The following is a 19,646-nucleotide window of genomic DNA, read 5'->3' as shown; positions in this document are numbered from 1 at the left end:
TTTTCTTTAAATAGGTCTATTAAATGAATGTGGTTGCGATTTTCCCTGAATAGCTGGCCTGATTAGATTTATCTTCCATGAGAGAACTTCCTGTTCTATGTAACATCTGACATATGGACAGCCCATGGCCCCCAAAATGTATCTGATTTGATTCGCTTTCAGATACCACCTGTTGCTAAGTCTTTTTCTCCTTTTTATTACTTGAAAAGCAAACTTGGTGTTCAGGACTTCAATGCACAAACAATACAAGGTAAAAATGTTTTTTTGTTTACACTTGAAAGAATAAAACATTGAACAGTTTCAACTACAGACAGTTGAATAACATCATGCTACAATGCAACCCAGAAACTAACCATGAGTAAGAAAGAATGCCAAAAACTGATAATAAGACATTGCCTTTGTGCCTTGAATGATTCTTCTACCAGGAATGAACATTTAAGGGCATTATAAAATAAGATGACAGAACTGACTCTGTACAATCAAATATGGTGAGCATTGTGTGGCTTGTACTAGAGGTGAATGAGCCCAAGACTTATTTTCACCAATTGTAAGCAAGGGATATTTGCAAAAATACTTACTTGTGGCTTGTTCTATATGTTTGCATACACAACTGACAGGAAGTAAAAGATGTAACTAGCCATAGAGCCAGTTAACCTGATTTGTGTTCAAAGAATCCAAGAGTAAAGAGGGGGTATGGCTGGAGAAAAGGATTGGCTGGTAAGGGGGAACTAATTACAGGTGATTGGTTTTTCTTAATCTAATGTTTTCAGCTGATTCAGATGCACTGATTAATAAGCCAGTTTACTGTAAAGTCCCAAGTTTCTTTTGTTTGATTGGGTTTAAATAAGGCTTCACATAATGCTGTGTGAGAGAAAGAAAGCATTTTTTTTTTTTTTACTGATTGCAGCTTTAGATACACACCCCTGAATGGTATGATTTCTGGGTGTGTATAGAATGTGTACTCTGTTAAGAATGAGGTTTCTAGTTTAGTTGTATTGCTTTTCACTTCACTAAGCTTGCTCAAGCAATCGCCCAATTAAGGTTTAGGGATGTCACAGTATTTCCAAGCATGCTGTGTTAAAGGTTAGAAGTGGCCCTTGATACTTGTACAGCTTTGGTGAGGCAGAGTGCTACTGGGTTGTTAAACTTGTGAGCACAAATTTAAACTTAATTTATAATGGGGTAAACTGCCATAAGCAACTTAAAATGTTTTCAGTTGAGAACATGCCCAAACCAGTGCTTAAATATAGCAGTATAGTTCTGATGTGCTACCAAACAACAAGTGCCTTCTAGTTACACTTCTAAGTCTCTTCTGGTACTGCATTGTGGCAGGTTTCCACCAGGCCCACCTGCAGCTCCATACACTGAGTATAGATAAAATAGGAGGGCTTTCTCCTAAGCAATACTATTGCACTGGTGTAGTTTGCCCCCGCCTTTTTTTGATAAGGTGGCCTATTGGTGGGAGGCGTAGCAGCCCTTTCTGCACTGAATAATATGTGAATTATTGTATTGTTTTGAGGTAGGTTAAAATGCAGTAACTTGTTTGCAATGGATCTTAACACTCCCATGTAGCAGTGCAGGAAAAGCCCCGTGCTAGCTATCTCCAGAGGACAAGACTGTTCTGATTTTGGCTTCTGTATTCATAACATTTTCGAGGTCAAAAGGTCCAAGCAGCTCAGTCAAGGGATAGAATAGTCCCGAGTTATATTGCTGTCCTTCATGACATTGCAAAGTTGGAGTTAAACATGGCTTTGTTGGAAAGACGTTTTGAAGAAAATCAAAGCCTTTGAGATCAGGCCAATATGAACATTGAGCCCAGCATAACATGGGTTAGTGCTGTGCCTGATGAGACAACACAAAACCTTCCTTTATAAACAGCAAGTTTCTGGATCGTAGCCATTCGTATTTCCAAATGCTGAATTATTCTTCAAAGTCTCAATGCAATCCAGATTGCTGCTAAAATTAAAATGCTTGTGATGTCTGTTGCTTTGTTTAGTGTTTCCCCAATGTAATGTGATGCACCATATGGCAGACTTTGCAGAGTGCATGAAAAGTAGCACCAGGACTGAGATCTGTGGGCTTGGCTCTTAGTAATGGTTTGCAGGAGAATTGCATATTCAGCTTGTTTTAAAACTGAGTGAGCCACACGTTAGGATTAGTGAGCTGGGTGCATGATGTGACTTCATGCAACTTCAATCTAATTTAGAGTGCTGAAATGGGAAGTGATCTACTTCATGATAGCCACATCATAGAACTCAGTTGTTGTAGTTACAGGAATGACTATTCCAGGTGTGGTTCAAAGATTTCCAATTGCTCCCTATCTTAAAATACATTATGACTGTTTTACATTGCAGTGAACTGGAAATGGACTGTAAATTACAGCTGTAAGCAAGCAAAGACTTGCATATTTTTCCCCACCTGTGGATGGTCCACTAACATGAAATTGCATTTAGGGATTTTAACTCATTCCCTGGGATCCATCCAAAGAAGCTGTCTGTTCTAGCTCCAATTTGAGAAGCTTGCAATGCTAATATGCTATGTCCCCGGATGTGTTGGATCTCCCATCCAAAGGTTTGACAGCCATTAAATTACAGATGGCTGTCAAACACTTTAGCAGGGCCCTGAAAATTGCTCTGCCTCTTTTTATTAATGTGTTTGGGACATGGTTAACACTTCTGTAAGGTTTGTTTTTTTAAAAATCTGCCAGCCAAGAAGAGTTCACTTCCGTGTCAAAATAAGCTTGCTTTGCAATAATATATAAAAATGATACACTGAAAAGTTATCGCTTTTGGGCATGGAGCAATGGTTCTGGTTCCATTGGGGTTTATGTAGGAAAGCCTGTTGCATAGCAGAGGTTCTTTAAAAAATTAATTAGTGCTGTGATCCTTCAAACTGATTAAACTAAAACACTGATGCTTAAGGTGCTGTGAAAAGGACACCCAGAAAGACAGCTTCAAGGGATTCTGTTTGCAGAATCTGAACTTGTGTGCACACACAGCGCCATTCGTAAGGTGAATGAACAGCAGTTCACCCCACCTGCCACAGGCTCTCATCCATCCATATGTCTGCTGGGAAACCTGTGGCCGAAGGTCCATGTTCAGACCTTGGCCTAAATGTGGAGGCTAAGGGGTAGGAGTAGGGGGAGGAATCAGCAAAAAGGGTGGCAGAGAAAAGGACAGCAGTGCCATTATTAATACTGCCTCCAATAGAATGTGGCTCTTGATGAAAAAAATGTTCCTCACCCCTGGCTTAAATAGCAGTTTTAGAAGTTTGAAGAACTTCACGTGTACTGCAAGATATGTGGACTTCACTCCTCAAACCTGAGGTAAGGAGTAAAGAATGTGCATAGCAGGCCTTTGTTCTGATGTTATAGGGAATGGATGCAGGCGGGAGGGGGGCCTGGAGCATGGGTGGGTGCACAAGATTCCCCCCCCCCCCGTTTTTTTTTTGCTGTGCATGTGAATAGGTTTTACAAGAAACTACTCTAGATGCTCCTGGGCAAGTTCAAGGTAAACACAGAAAAAAATGAATCCGCAAAAGTAACTCTCTCCCCCCCCTCCCGCCCCCACCCACAATTGCTCTCACTTGATGTGCAGAGATTAATCGGAAAAGAGGCTAGCAAAGGACTTCCTCAGGTTGCGGATGGTTTCAGCTTTTGCCTCGTCTTCATTGGCTATTCCCCGCTGTGAGGATTCTGAGAGGCTGAAAGTGTTTGTCAGGGACTGTGACTTGCTGAAAGAGAATTGGGGGGGGGGGGGGTAAAGAGAAGAATGAAGATACGGCCAATTCTCTCACAAGGGCAAACAGGAGAGGGCTGAAAGCTAGACATTTAGGCAGCTATGGAGGCTTCAGGGCCCAGCAGGCTTCACTTTCAACCCTTGCCCTTCTGCTGCTGAAAATAACAGCAGAAGCTACCATTGCCTGCTACTCCTGAGTGTTACACTAAAGCATCCAATCTTGTAATAGACATGGGCAGTGTGTGCAAAGGGCAGGAACTTCACCTGTCAAATTTTGCTCTCAGTTTCTTATTTCCCCAATCTTTAAATACAGTTCTACACATTTCTGCAGCAAGGTGAGATTATTATTAAAATCCTCAAGAAAACAAGCACATTTGTATGCAGTTTGCATTTTTGCAAGCAATATTCCCTAATAGGCATGATTGTAGGCTATTTTCACAAATGCATGCATTTTTAGGAACACTTTGCCCTAGAACAGCGGTTTTCAACCAGGGAGCCGTGGAACGATTGTCAGGGCGGCCGTGGGCAGCACCAGCCTCCATTCTTCTCTCCTGCGTGCCCAGCTGAGAGCAGCTCAGAAGTGTGAGTGAGCAAACAGGCAGACAGGCAGTGTGAGTGGTGTCGTTTCCCTGGGCAAAATTCTGCCTGTTGGTCGATGGCGAGTGGGTTGACTTCCTCTCCTTTCCTTTCCCCCTCCACCCTCCCTCCTCCCAGCAGGCAGTAGGAGCAGCTGCAAAAGCCATGAGCCCTTCCCGCTATCCCCCACGACTCCCCCCTGAAGCCCAAGCAACCTGCCCCAGGTTAGTTGGTTAACAATGGCCACACTTCCCACCCTGCAACTCTGCTGTTTCGCCCAGGCTCCTTGCTCTGCAATTTAGAAAAGTGCAAATTTTGAGGTCTCTCTGTGTTTTGGAAAGTTTCAGTTAGGGAAGTTTGCCTTTAAATGTGAACTATCCCTACAGAGTGGTCATAAAGATTGGGTTCCTCTTCCTTAGCGCTGTACTGTTAGGTACACCACTGAGCTTTTTGTATCCCTTGCAACAATCCTTGTGCGTCTTGGTCTGCCTGTGCACAAAAATGCGTCCGCTCCTGCCACAGGTGGGCAGATGCACATTGACTAAGAAGCTGCCGCTGCCACCTGCTGTCTCCCTCTTTCTGCAGGGTACAAACACCTTACGTGGAAGTGGAGGAAGGGCTCCTAAAAGCAGCTGTGTGATTTATCCAAAGTACAGAATCGTATTTCTGTCATATGGAGCAGCCACAGCCTTGTGAATATGCTTGGTAAATTTGGAAAGGGGAAGATGAGAGTTCTTTGCTGGCTAAGCTTCCTCTTAATGGACCTTTTGCAGTTTGTGTTGGGGGCTTTTTAGCGTTACGGTGCCAGAATCTTGTTAGCAAGCTGGGTGAAGGAACCGGCACAACAATGGTGGAGGCAGTAGTGGGTTTCAACTCCACACAAATGTCCCCTTTATGGAATTGATAGTTGGGTTTGAGGATTAAACTACTGCCACTTGAGACAGAGGGTTGTTGCCTTCACTACTCAGTTGCACGAGTCCCTCAGGGCTTTCTGACCCCTTCTCTACACCTTGTTTGGACTCGCTCTCATACTGATCTGAGCGCACCACTCCAATAGTCATGTTAAGTATATTCACTGTAAAAGGCACCTACTTTAGATGAGGATGAGGAGGAGCCTGCTGCCTGGCTGGTTCGCCGGAGCCTTGCTGGCTGGGAGCCCGTCCTTGGGCTGGAGGTCTAGGCTGCTGTGGGGGGAAGGTGCCTGGTTTGGAAGGCTGGCTTGGTGAGCTTCCGGCGGATGATCTAGTTTGCTGGGGAGATCCAGGAGACCTCTGTTGCTGTGGTGAGGTGGACAGGGGGCTCAGAGGTTGCTGACCTTGGGGAGAAAGCCTTTGCTGGGGTGGAGTTCCCGTCCGGGCTGGCTGTGATCCCTGAGGCTGGCGTGGACCTCCTAAAGCAAAGAGGGACACTTAAATAAAACATCAAGTGCTATATGTTGGAAGCAAGAACAATCTCCCTTAAGGTAATAAGACTCCTTGCTGTTAGCATTACAGTCCTTCCTTCGGTACAGTTTCCCATTTGTCTGCAAAGGGCTCCCTGCTTTGCATCAAATTTCCTTTTCAAAATCTGAATATAGAATTCGCATTCCTCGCAGACAGTACAAAAGACCAGACCAGACCAAACCCAGATCATGCGGAAACCAATCTCCAGATGCTGCAGTGTTCAATATCCACACTCCCCATCCCCTCCTTGCCTCCTTCAGGAATGTCATGCAAAATTATATTGGCCCGTTATCTTTTTTCTGCAACTTAACAATGCAGAGCTCGCCTTAGAAAACTATTTATCACCCTTCTCTTTTCTAATCATTCCCACTAATAAAATATCTGTACCCTCCATTTTAGGTATCCGATCCTCGGCTCTTAAAATCCATCACTTTGGTTTGTTTGTTTTTAATCATCAGTGTTGTTTAAGTCTTTTTTTCTGAAACAAAATACCATTTATGACATCAAAAGCTATTTTTGGTATTTGTTACTGTTCTGCGAGTCTCTGATATTGAATCCAACTGATTCCAGAATATGTTGTCTAGGAATAAAGATCTTTTAAAAATCCTCCCCCCTCCCCTCCCCCCACCAAATAAAATTTGGTGCTTGGTTTGTGCTTTCCAGCTGTGATTCTTGCATTTCAGGGGGTTGGACTAGATGACCCTGGGGTCCCTTCTAACACTACAGCCCTGGAATTCCTTACTTTTATTCTGCATTCCTAGAGGACTACATTATATTCTCTTGCAGAACTTACAAGCAAGTATGACTAGTACCTTGAGGAGGCGGTCGGGGTTGGGAGAGTGGTCCAAGCTGGGGTCCTGCCTGAGTCTGCATCTGTGACTTCGGCTGGAGGTAAAAATTGTTTTTAAAAAATCAGGTTGTATAGGTGTGCAAATAGAAACATATACTCCAAAGACACTACATTCCTCAATGACCATCGTTCCAAGGAAGCTGAACTCCGAATTGGTGTAGAAATCCCTAAATGCATGGAAATTGGGGTGCATGCTGCAATATGTTTCTCTAGACTTCATTCAGAAACTTGGGCTTGGTCACCTCAGGTGATGTCAGCTTTGACAGTGCCATAAAACACCTGTTTAGGTGGGACGGGACAGGTGATCCGGGCATTCAAAAGTGATGGTGCTGTGTATTTGAACTGCTTGAAGGAACATCCCCTGCAACCAGGTACTGTATTGGCCTGAATATAAGCTGCACCTTTTTTTTCCAAATTCTGATCGTGAAAAGTTCAGCTAATATTTGCGACCTTATGCCACTGTCAAAGCGGTGTGGCTCCCCACCCCTCCCCGAGAGCAACCTGGGAGTGTGGGGCAACGGTGCACGCCCCATCCACAACTCCTAAGCAGCCAAATTTTAAAGGTGTGGCTTAGTTGCAGGTGCAGCTTATAATCAGGCCAATACGGTAATTAGATGCAGGGATAATCCATCACCACAGATGTATGTAGTGCAGAGGTTTTGCAGGTAGTCTGCTTTCTTTGTTTAATTGGGATATGTGCCCCAGAACCTGTCAAGTAGGGTGTGCATTCGTAACACCCCTCCCCCCCCGCTCCATGTGCTTCAGCAACTGTGCATAGAGATATAAATAGGAAAGGATCATTTCCAGCTGTTTCCACCACTTTTCTTGGCATATTTCCCTTTTATATTATGGGAAAGCATCCCATCCAAGTTAGGGGTAGGAGGTACTGCTTTGCAGTGGTTCCAGTCCTACTTGGATTAACATTTCCAGAGAGTGATGATTGGGGTGTGCTGTTTGGCCCCGTGGAGCCGTCAATGTGGAGTTCCTCAGCATTTGATTTTATCCCCCATGCTGTTTAACATCTCCGTGAAACCGCTGAGGGGGTTATCCAGAGGTTTGGAGTACATTGTCAGCAATATGCTGAAGATACACAGCTCAGCTTCTCCTTTACATCTGCAGGGGCAGTGGCTGTGCTGAACCATTGCCTTGCCTCTAGTGGACTGGATGAGAACCAAGAAAATGGAGCTCAGTCCTGGCAAGACTAAGGCACGGTTAGTGGGTGGTTCCCAAGATTGGATGGATGAGAGGTTGTCTGCTCTTGATGGGGTTACACTCCCTCTGAAGAAGAAGGTACATAGCTTGGGGGTCCTCCTGCTGTCGTTTGAGGCTTCCACCAGCTTCAGCTGGTGGCCCAGTTGACCCCTATTACAGGCCTAATCACTGTTGTCTATGCTATGTTGTTGTTTAGTTGTTCAGTCATGTCCGACACTTCATGACCCCATGGACCAGAGCATGCCAGGCACGCCTGTCTTCCACTGCCTCCCACAGCTTGGTCAAACTCATGTTGGTAGCTTCGAGAACACTGTCCCACCATCTTGTCCTCTGTCATCGCCTTCTCCTTGTGCCCTCAATCTTTCCCAACATCAGGTTCTTTTCCAGGGAGTCTTCTCTTCTCGTGAGGTGGCCAAAGTATTGGAGTCTCAGCTTCAGGATCTGTCATTCCAGTGAGCACTCAGGGATGATTTCCTTCAGAATGGAGAGGTCTGATCTTCTTGCAGTCCATGGGACTCTCAAGAGTCTCCTCCCGCACCATAATTCAAAAGCATCAATTCAGCGATTAGCCTTCTTTATGGTCCAGCTCTCACTTCCATACATCACTACTGGGAAAACCATAGCTTTAACTATACAGACCTTTGTTGGCAAGGTGATGTCCCTGCTTTTTAAGATGTTGTCTAGGTTTGTCATTGCTTTTCTCCCAAAAAGCAGGTGCCTTTAAATTTGGTGACAGCTGTCACCATCTGCAGTGATCATGGAGCCCAAGAAAGTAAAATCTCTCACTGCCTCCATTTCTTCCCCTTCTAAGTTTGATTGCTGCAACGTATAGGGCTGCCTCCGAAGACTGTTCAGAAGCTTCAGCTGGCGCAGAATTCAGCGTCCAGGTTGCTCGTGGGGGCAAGATGGTTTGAACATATTACACCAATCCTGACCCAAGTGCACTCGCTGCCAGTTAGTTTCCAGGCCCAATTCAAAGTGTTGGTTTTAACATATAAAGCCTTAAACGGCTCAGGACCACAATACCTTGAGGACCACTTCTCTCCATATGAACCTACCCAGACCCTGTGATCATCTGAGGTCCTTCTTTGCAAAATATAGTAGTAGTAGTAGTAGTAGTAGTAGTAATGGAAAAATAGCATATGCAAATCAGTCAAAGTCTTCCAACATTCTTTGAATATATTGTAGGCAGAACTATATGTAGCTGTACCTTTTTGTTAGCAGGTAGAAGTGGGGTTCAAAGCTGTTCGGAAGGTAATTTCAGGGGACAAAGTTAATACAGGAATAGGGAACTTTCTTCAGTGCTTGGGCTCATGTGCCCTCATGTGTAACTTTCTAGGGTAGCAGAGCCAAAGACAAAAGTGGGTTGAGCACTGATTGTGACTGTTATGTACTGAGTTGAATAGGATCCAAACTGCAGCAGTCTGATTGGTCCTAGAACAATAGGATCCAAATTGCAGCAGTCTGATTGGTCCTAGAACAATAGGATTCAGAATGCAGCAGTCTGATTGGTCCTAGAACAATGCAGCAGTATGATTGGTTGGCAGGAACCACCCAATCATGCTCCAGATATAAGTGAATCCACAACCTGATTGGCTTACAGTAGAATTCCAGAATTAGCCAATCATGTGCAGCCCATTGTGTAAATAATGTATATAAAGCAGATACTTTGAGGGGACTTTCATTCATTCTTCCTCACCCCTATGAGCTGAATAAAGAGCATGAAATCACTTTGCGACTCTGAGTATATTTCAGTGACCTCTGAACAGTTGGCGACATTCTAAGCACATCCAAGTCAGAGGTTTCTAGCCCCCCTTCCTTAATGCATCTCTCAATCTTTCATCCAGAGAATCAAAAAACATGGTTGCTAGTCAAGGCTACATTTCAGCCAGGCAAAAAGGCCTCAGGAAAAGAGGACTGATGAGAGGACTGCATTGGACAGCTGAGGTGCTCAGCCCTAGGCTTAAGAGAAGCCACTCCTCACTAGTCTTCCCTTTCAAACTGCAGCCTACATGCAGAACTACATGCAGGATTTATATGTTAGTATCACTAACCACTAAGTTATGGAGCATCATTTTGTTTTCTGATGTTATTGGGGGAAAAAATCTGCATTTAGAAATATTTTTGGTCACTTGAGCTCTTGTTAGGACTGTGAGAAAATGCAGGCTTTGGGAGCAGACTGTCTGATCTTACCCAAGGCCGCAGAGGTGAAGGGGACGACCCCACACTCAGGCAGGCTTGCGTCATTCTGGAGATAACCAGGTCCACAATTAGCTGTCTGTCTTCCTCCACATGCTCCCCAATCAGAGGCATTGAGCTGTCCATCACCTGCACAAAGAGATGAAGTGAGTCCTTTTATATCAGTGGCAGCCAGATCCTCACCTTCAGACCACCTTTAGACACCTTTAGCTAATGGGGCAAATGCATAACCCAAGAGTTGGGGAAATGTGGACAGATAAGATCGAGGACCATCATTGCATAGCTTCATGATTGCCAATTGGTAAGCATTCACTTAAGCATAGTGTTAGGCTTTTCAGCCTGTCTAAAAAAGGGGGGAGCAGCACATTGGGGAGCCATTGGAGCCCTGAGAATTAACCTGAATTAGCTTACCTGAGCCACAGGCAATTCTCTTGGGCAACCCCTCCGCCCACCTGTTATCTAACCTGGCAGCTTCTGGTTCCATGTGGAAATAGATGCCTTATTTACATCTAATGGCACAGGCTGATTTGTGATCACTAGATGGGGCTATTGTACCCTGCAAACTTTGTACTCAAAGCAACATAATAATTGTTATTTAACTTATTTAGGGCTGCCATACTGGGATTTCAAAGGCGGAATCGATGCCCGGCAATGGGGGGATTTCTGAAATGTGCCGCTTTGTCAATTGAAGAATTGCATTTTTACTTTTTGAAATATGGCAACCCTAATTATACTAACAGCAAATTTATTCTCTGTGTGTATATCTTTACACAGTCAAAATGGCAACATCCACACACGAGGGAAGTTATCAGTAGTGGGGGACTCCAAGGTTTGTAGAAGTATAAAAATTAGAATAAAGTAAAGGAAGGGGTGCTTCAAAAACAGCCCGATAGTTTGCTCAGTGGCCATGAAATACTGAGTGTTCATTGAGAAGTGGGTGGGTGGGGGGAGGAAAATGGGGTGCTGATGGAATGGAATGGAATATCCTAGAAAAGGACTTGCCTGGCACCCCACACAGGAGCCCTCTATAGTCCACAGAATGGAGTAGGCAGCAACAGTGCTGTCCCCAATTGTGATTCCCAGCACATTTAGAAACATGTATACTTTAAATAGAAATTCAATGCATGTCACTATGGCAGGCTACCAGATTATGACCAGGTGGTGTTTATGCCTGCCTGCCTGCTTGGTCTAGGTGTCAGCTGCCGATGGACAACTTCAAGGTCTGTCTTCTAAAGTTTCTTTCTCTTTAAACCAAATGTGGACTGGACAGCCCTTCAGACAGAGGACTGTCCTCTATAAAGTAGGGCAAACTGATAGGCTGTGCCATTGCTGTGTATTTGAAACACCCACCAAAGGTGGGGCTATTTTGCTAGTGAACTCCAATAGCGGTAATAATGTAAAGCAGGGATGGGCAGCTTGCGGCTGTTGCACTCCAACTCCCATCAGCCTCCCCAGCCAGTATGACTAATGGTAAGGAATGATGGGATGTGTAGTCCAGCAATGTCTGGAGGGCTACAGGCTCCCCACCCCTGAAGTAAAGGAAGCTACAGGTCCCTAATGAGAATGGAGGCAACTTTGGTTATTTCTGCCACATCAGCACAAGAGTTTTCTTTGTTGCCAGATATTAAATAAAACCTGACCTTACAATGCTGAGATAAACACGTGAAGCTAGACACAAAGCTGGCATATACAAAGCAGAAACATTTCCCCTCCTTCCCTGAAAATAAGACTTCCATGTAACGGCTGAGACAAAACAGAGGCAGGCGTTTCATGTGGCTCCGGCCTTCACCACTGTGCAAGGTCAGCAGCTGTGTCCTGCTGCTACAGCTGCTCTCTCCTGATAAGGTATCTCAGAGGGAGAGGGAGGGAGATGGGCAAAGGATGGGGGGGGGGAGAAACCCATACCCCTTTCCCTAGCTATCTCCTCGACCTCTGTGTACTGTGGTGAGACACGAAGGCTAAACTTGTTGCTGTTCTCAGGAGTTAGGAAGAGCGGGGAGGTTGGCTGAGCGGAAGGAAGGAAAGAAAGCGCCAATTCCATCACATCAGAGGGATGGTGAGTTCATGCAATGGCAAAATGATAAGGGTTTACACACACAAAGCTCTTGGGAAGCCAGCAAAGTCCAAACAGTGGCAAGATGGGCAATTCTGGCTATTGGGGTTGCCAACTGATCAGAAAAAAGTCCCCCGGCATTTTTATGTGCTTTGAACCTCAGTTTGGAGCAGCCTTAGACTGGCTCCAAGCTCAGCATGGTTGACCCTGACTGGTAGTGGTTCCCTAAGGCTTTAGACCCAGTCCTACCCGGAGGCAGAATCCCTCTGCCTTCTCTTTTACTTTCTTCTCCCTTTTTTAAGACAATGATTATGATATTATTATACCATGTAGCAATTGGGGAAAACATCACTATTATGAAAATATGAAAGAAATAATTCTGAAGCCATGTTGTCCCCTAGCCCAATTCATACTGAATTTTGTACCAGGGCACTAGTGGGACAGCTTTTTGTGGCCACCCTTGAAAGTGTCCCAGCAGCAACCGTGCCAGTAGCTGGTCTCGGATGATTTGCAAGAAAAGGAGAAACATCAGAGAAGCCTAAAGCAAACATATTTTCCTCTCCTGGCAGCACACTTGTCTCACACAACCTTTGACCTGCCACCGATTCCTACAGGATACTTGCGCAGCGCAAGGATGTGCCATCGCCACGGGGCTCATGTGGTTCTCATCAGCTTCCCCAAACTCAGTGGGTGGGAGAGTGCTCTCCCACGTACAGCTCTCTGGATGTGTCAGTGGCCCTGGATGTAGCTCTCAGCCGGCTTTGCTCATCTTCCTGCGTTGGTGGAGTTTACAGCAGGGCAGACACCGTGTCTCCGTTCCAGCATCCTCACACAGTAACCAAGGACACTTGCTCATTCTTCCGCACAGTCGCCTTGATGATCTCCTCCCCCCACTGAGCAGGTCTCCAATTTCAGCTTTGAGAAATTTCAACAATATGTAAAAAAAAAGATCTCTCTTTTTCAAATGCCCACCCCGTTCTCCAGTGGCCTGACCGACCCGACTCTCACAAGCAAGGACCCCCTTGGCACGGCAGGCCTCACTTCAAAAGGCTAGCTTTTCCAGCCATGGTTTGTCCCAGCTGGTGTGTGTTCCTGGGACACAGCAGTTCATTATTCATGCCACCCACAGACTCCTTCGGGAGTTCCTCTTTCATTTTAGTTACCATCTCAAATAAGTTGCACCTCCAGTTCAAGAGTTCAGAGGTTTCATTTCAGCAGGACAACAGGGGAGCAAAATTAACATATAGGGGCAAAGGCACCTGTTAATGGCCCCCTGAAGAGCCTTTAATAATCATTTCATCTGTAGTCAATGCAGGTATCAAAAGATCAAGCAAGGACACACCATAAATCTTTGTTTTGAGACCATTTTGCTCCTTTTGTGAATCATGTGCTGCTATCTTTTACAGCAGGTTTGGGGAGCCTGTGGTCCTCCAAATGTGGCTGGACTACAATTCCCATCAGTTCCTGCCAGTGTCCAGAGCTAATGGGAGCTATAGTCTGACATCTGGAGGGCCACAGGTTGGCCATCTCTGTTTTACAGGCACCTGGTACTGCACAATGAAGTGGAAAGTTGTGCCTGCTGATTTCTACCTATCTGCTGATGTTAAACACACAGGAGCAGGCCAGAGTAATTTATTTGGCCAGGTGGCAATCAGTAATGCCGCCTGTCTTGCTGCTCTTTGGACTCAGCCAGCCTCCTGTGAGAGTTGTGCTACTGCTCTGTGTTTATCCTTTCTGCCATTCTACCCACTACTCCTTTGATGTGATTAATCAGCTCTTTCCTTCCTTCCTTCCTGCCAGCATCCTTGTTCAGTTGAAAATGGCAACAAGTTTAGCCTTGTCTTAACGCAGAAGTGGAGGAGACGGTGGGAGAAAAGGGATGGGGTTCTCTGTTCTCTTTTCCCCACTCTCAACTTTCTGATCACTGCAGGGCAGGCGAGGGACAACGATGACATGGACAGATGTATTTCACATATCTGGAAACATTATTTTAGAGGTGCTTGCTGAAAATATTACGCTTTCTTCAGGTCAACACAGAGGTTTTTCATTTAGTATTTCCATTCATAGCATTCCCCACTCCTAACTGATAGACATCTCAAGTTGCCTCATGTTCCTAAGAGGCTTGCATGGTCTTGAGAACATAAAAATCTAAGCACTACCTGGATGGGCCATGGCAAGGTCCCTCTAAGGTTCAAATATGTGTCCTGCAGAAGACACAACATATTATTGCTCCAGAGGGCAGGACTAGAACCATTGGAGGGAAATTTCCAGGAAGCAGATTTTGCCTAAACCTTAGAAGAAATTTCCTACAGCTTGTTTTACAGTGGTACAGACAGCCATGGTGAGCTTTCCTTTGCTGGAGGCATTTAACAGGATTGATGGCTATTAGGGATACTGTAGTTGTATCCCACGTTGGAGATCCTGCACTGAGCAGAGGGGTTGGACCTCAAATATTCCTTCCTGATATATGATTCCTTGACAATTGAGTGTTCTGTTTCTCAAACACCTGGAGAGGACTTTCAAGTGGGGAGGGACATTCCCTGTTGTTTCTCCCCAGCATGTGGGTCTCCCCAAGGCAGAATGCCTCTGAACATGGAAGTTTCATTTTGCTATCACTGCTAATAGCATCTCAGGCCAGCTAATTTCTGAGAGATCTGCTAGTTACAGACCCAGAGATACATGGCTTGAGAACAGCCTGAAGTCATCTGAGATACCTATGAGTCTATGATCAAGCCATTTGTTCTGATTCAGCATTAAAGAGCGGGCTTTCCTGGGGAAAGCGGTATGTGTGTGTGTGTGGGGGGGGGCACAGACAAGGAAAGTGCTGACCTGTGCCTAGAAAGCGCAGGGCAAAAGTTAAGTGTGGATAAGTCCATTGTCAGATATATTCTGTGCTTCTATTAAATGAATGTGCATTGAATATATGGAGCGTGGTTGAATAAATGAATGAGGGGCACTTGCCATGCACAAGAGTTTCTACATACATGCATGCCTTTGTGTGTGTCAAATAATGTAATATATACTTCGTTACACATCCTTTTTGAATGATGCTTACATGCCACTCATTCAACCTCTTACCTCAATTATATAATCTTTTCCATCCTTGCTGTGGACAGCTTTGACTGCGCAGATGTCAAGGCCTCCAAACATCTCTGCAACAGAATCTGCCCAGAGTCGATATCTGCAAAAACCACATAAGATTGCTTGTAGAAACTGCAAAAAAATAACCCCAAATAGCCCCCTCTTCAGAGATATCAGTTTTCTTAACTTCCAGCCAAATATATAAACATCTTATGAGGCTTGGAATGCATGGCTGACCCCATAGATTAATTCTGCTGTTGATTTCCTAGGCATTAAAGTAATCACTTTTATGGCCACAGCCAACAGCTCTGCAACCTAGTGAGAGAGCAGGAAGCAATCCTGGGCAAACACAAAGAGAAATTGGCCTGTTTATTTGTCTAGAGTTGTTACTTATCTATTGTGATAATCAAAATGTCTTCTCTCAATATAGTGCTTCTGTTTGAAGGGCATGGTGTCTATGCAGCACTCAAAGCACACAATTAGTCCTCCAGCCAGTTAGCACCATAGTTGTTAAAACAAATGTGTTGTGTGCACAGGACTGTGAAAGTCTGTGGTCACATAGTGGGCCGGTCAGATTTTCTAGGAACACAAGAGCAGCCCTGCAGGATCAGACCAAAGGCTTATCTAGTCCAATATCCAGTTTCCCACAGTAGCCAAACAGATTCCTATTGGAAGCTCACAAGCAGGATGTGAGGGCAAATGTCTCTTGCTGTTGTTCTCCAGTACCTTGCATCTTGAGGCATGATGCTTCTAGTTCTGGATGCAGAACATAGCACCACAGCTATTAGCTGTGGACAACCTTTTCTTCCGTGAAGTTGCCTAATTCTATTTTTTAAAGCCACATTATCTGGCAGTGAATTCCATAGTTTAACAATGCTAATGTGTGAGTACATTCTTACTCTTGCTTGTCCTGAATCCCCAACATTCAGCTCTTTATTGGCTAGCCCTTGGTTCTCATATTATAAGAGATGGAGAAAAATATCCCTCTTTTTCACTTTTCCCACACCTTGTGTAGCTTTAATTGTGCACCCTCAGCAATTTGCCTGATCATTTTAGGTTGCCCTTTTCTGCACCTTTCCCAGCTCTACATTAACCTTTTTGAGAGGTGGCCTCAGATACAGAAGTCCTCTTTTGCATCTGGGTGCCTTAGCTGAGGCAGGAGGCATACCTCCGACAATTGCGGCTCATGTGTGATAGAGAGAGAAAGAAGGAGATCTTGATACCATTTCTGAATAATACCACCCTACCCACAATGCCGTTGCCATTGCATAATGAGGCAACAAAGCCCTTGGAGAAGGCAGAAAGAAAGGGGCCAGAGGTGATCATCTGAATACCTTTCTTGGCAGGGAAGTGGCGAAGTATAAATATATTCATACCGGTGAGCTAATTCTTTCCCACACTGGGTATGTATGAGGAGAGGGGTGCCAGGAATGGGCTGTTGACATTGAGGATTAACCCCATGAATCAGGCAGGTTCTCCATGCTAATACACAAGGCACTGCAAGGCCGGTGCAGCAGGGAGGACCGCATGAAACTGATGAGCAAAGGGTTTTGCACTGTTCATGCAAGGACTGATGAAGAGGGATTGGAGAGGCAGGATGGTGAATATTTCTTGGTTCAAAATCTGTAAAAGTACAGATATGAAATTTGTTAGCTGGTCTCATTCAAGACCTTAATGCAGGAGTGAGTGCGGATAACAAGGAGGCACTTCAGTGCAAACTGCAGCTTCTTTCTGTGGATGTGTACATAGGAATCGGCCCTGTATCATATCAAATCAAATCAAATCAAATCAAATCAAATCAAATCATTCCATCTACAGTAGTTCAATGCTCTTTGCACTAGTGGTACCCAATGTGGGCTACAGCTCCCATCATTCCTGTCCATTGGCCATGCGGGCTGGGCCCAATGGGAGTTGGAGGCCAATAACATTGGGAGGTCACTATTCATGACCTACGCTGACTGGCAGCCATCCTGTGGGGTTTTGCATGGTTCTCCAGCCCTGCTTGGAACTGATAGGGACTGAACCTGGTCTTCTGCATGCAAAGCACATCCTGTACCACTGAGCTTCAGCCCTTCCCCTGAGACGTATTGAAATATACAGTGTCAATTTACAAAGATCACATATGACTATCGTCATGTGGGTTGAACCCTGGAAGCTTTCTGTGCAGGAGTCTCATCATTATGCGACCTGAGTCTGAGAAAGAGCAGCTTAAGCTTATTGTGGCTGCCTCTTTTGGCTTTAAGATTAGGGATGGGAAACAGCCATCCCTCTTGTGCCCACCCCATCTGGGCAAAATAATATTTAGCTGGGGGAAGTAGGCAGGTAGACTTCTGAGGTGGAAAGGCATGCACAGGTGCAATGCTCTATTTTTTCTGAGAGCCAATTGCTGCTCACCCCAGTCAAGAATGCAAAATGCAAACAGAACCTCCGTGCTACAGTGTATTTGGGATAATGGTTAATGAAGCCCAAGACCCAAGCCTATCAGATTGACCCAAATATTGCATTTTGGCTGCAGCCCCTCCTGCTCATTACCTCTCAGTCATGGCGATCTGTTCCAACATGGCAGAACCTGTGTTTGCTTTCCAGTTTCCAGAGATCGATGTCCTCCTGGGAAAAACAAACACACCACATGCGGACAATAAATTCCCCCAAACACTGTGATTTCCTCTCCATATTAAAGAAAGGAGGGTGGGAATGAGGGAGGGTGTTGGCAGGGAACCCTTCCTCAGCCCTGTGCTCCTCTTTGCTCTTAAGCCATTGCCGACGCCCTAGTCAATGTGTAACTCCATCTGGAGGCTGGGAAGTTCTCTCTGTGTGCTGGCATCCTCCTGCTTAGTTACATCTTCATCCAAATGCTGGCTGGGTAGTCTTATATTGGCCTTATGAACTCTCTTCTGGGTATGTCAGGCTTTGTACAGTAGAAGAGTCTGTGAAAAGCCTGCGGAATAATTAACCTCGTGCTCTGTAGTGTAGAATTTAAACGGCACAGGAGGCTCCATGCCAGAAGAGCTGAGAGAAAGCTTCCCACAGACATCAGTGGGCTTTAGAGCTGGTTGTGAAAAGGGAGCGATGTGAAACTCTAAAGAAAAGGGAAACACTGGCTTTCATTGAGCCTGCTTTCCATTGTAATGACAGCCTGTTGGAAATGCAGCTATCTCTGCCACCATAAAAGTCAATGGTTCTAAAAGCCACCCACCAGCTTCTCCCGGTGACTTCTCAAGAGTTATTAAAGGGCACGAGTCTCCTTTCTCCTAACTAGCTGTTGATGTCTGCTCATGCTGCTTGTGCCGCTGGCAAACATGGTCTTCCGGGCTTTGCGTTCAGGAGGAGCGCAGCAGTCACAAAGACTGCCCAGACATACGATCAGACATTGCACTTGTCAGATCTCACAGGCCACAGCTGAGCAGCATCAGGACTGATCTGTGTCATAGAATGGGGATCAGAAGAACATTTTTGCTTAAGACACGTTGTTCTCCACAATTAGCATTTAGGAGAAGAAAAAAGTGCATTCAATTTTGAACATGAATACCTTTAAAAATAAACAAACCAACAGAGCAGCTTTGCTTCCCACCCCACCCAGTCCCAAACTTGACAGCAAACTCACATGTAAGCTTTGTAATTGTTGCCAATTTTCTGGATTCGAATATCATATTTGGAATCAATGAAAGTCTCCGTTGTGACGTATGTTTTGGCCATGGCTACCACGCTTGCGATGTCTTGGAAGTCAAGCTGGTTCTCAACTTTCACCTTTGGTTGATGAAAGGTGGAAAAAGAATATGTGTGAGAGTGTGTAAGAAAGTGCAGCATTAGTGTATGAGTACTACAAACTAGCAAAATATTGATCATAATAATATTCTTGCTTATTAAGATTATAAGACAATGACGCTTATGGGTAAATGAACGTGGTTGTTGTTCCTTAGCAAATTCTGGAAGTGGAGAAAAAAAGCAACAAAACCATGCTTTTAAGTGTTTTCTAGGAGGTTAGAAGAAAGTTGCCTTCGATCGAGTCAGACTGAAATATACTCGGAGTCGAGTGTGAATTTCATGCTCTTTATTCAGCTCATAGTAGCAATGAATGAAACTTTCCCTGAAATGTCTAGCTATATATACATTATTTACACAATGGGCCCTGTGTGATTGGCTAATTCCAGGCTGCTCCTGTAGGCCAATCAGGTTGCTGATTAACTTCATCTAGGAGCCTGATTGGCTGCTCCTGCACTTCCACCTGGAGCTGGATTGGGTGGCTCCAGCGGACGAATCAGATTGCTGCATTCTGGATCCTATTGTTCTAGGATTCAGCACAGTACATAACACAGACTATTGGTCCATCTAGCTCAGTAGTATCGGCTGAGCTCTCCAGGCTTTCAGACAGGGGACTTGCCCACCCCCGTACCTGGAGATGTTGGTGATTGAACCCTGGGACCTTCTGCTTGCAAAGCAGATGTTCGTTCCATTTATACAACCTAAAGCACCACCCATGCACAGGGAGAAAGCCC

At 45.1% G+C, this 19,646-nt stretch overlaps 1 protein-coding gene across 4 annotated transcripts in view; it reads right to left on the bottom strand.

Annotated features, from left to right (window-relative positions):
* Nucleotides 1–182: 182 nt before the first annotated feature.
* The window catches only part of SYN3 (synapsin III), a 194,613-nt gene continuing 175,149 nt past the window's right edge, over nt 183–19,646 (bottom strand). For all 4 annotated transcript variants that reach the window (XM_083400762.1, XM_083400759.1, XM_083400760.1 and 1 more), the window contains exons 8-14: nt 18,755–18,897; nt 17,683–17,757; nt 15,148–15,250; nt 10,011–10,145; nt 6,568–6,640; nt 5,406–5,703; nt 183–3,732 (exon numbers count right to left, since the gene is read on the bottom strand). In XM_083400762.1, the coding sequence (XP_083256888.1) occupies nt 3,600–3,732; nt 5,406–5,703; nt 6,568–6,640; nt 10,011–10,145; nt 15,148–15,250; nt 17,683–17,757; nt 18,755–18,897 (960 nt within the window). In that variant the 3' untranslated portion in view covers nt 183–3,599. The remainder of the gene's footprint in view (nt 3,733–5,405; nt 5,704–6,567; nt 6,641–10,010; nt 10,146–15,147; nt 15,251–17,682; nt 17,758–18,754; nt 18,898–19,646) is intronic.

This window comes from Podarcis tiliguerta, assembly GCF_965153285.1.
Source record: "Podarcis tiliguerta genome assembly, chromosome: 10".
Taxonomy (NCBI): Eukaryota; Metazoa; Chordata; class Lepidosauria; order Squamata; family Lacertidae; genus Podarcis; species Podarcis tiliguerta.
The sequence above is the reverse complement of the archived record's forward strand: the minus strand, read 5'-3'. Positions and strand labels throughout refer to the sequence as shown.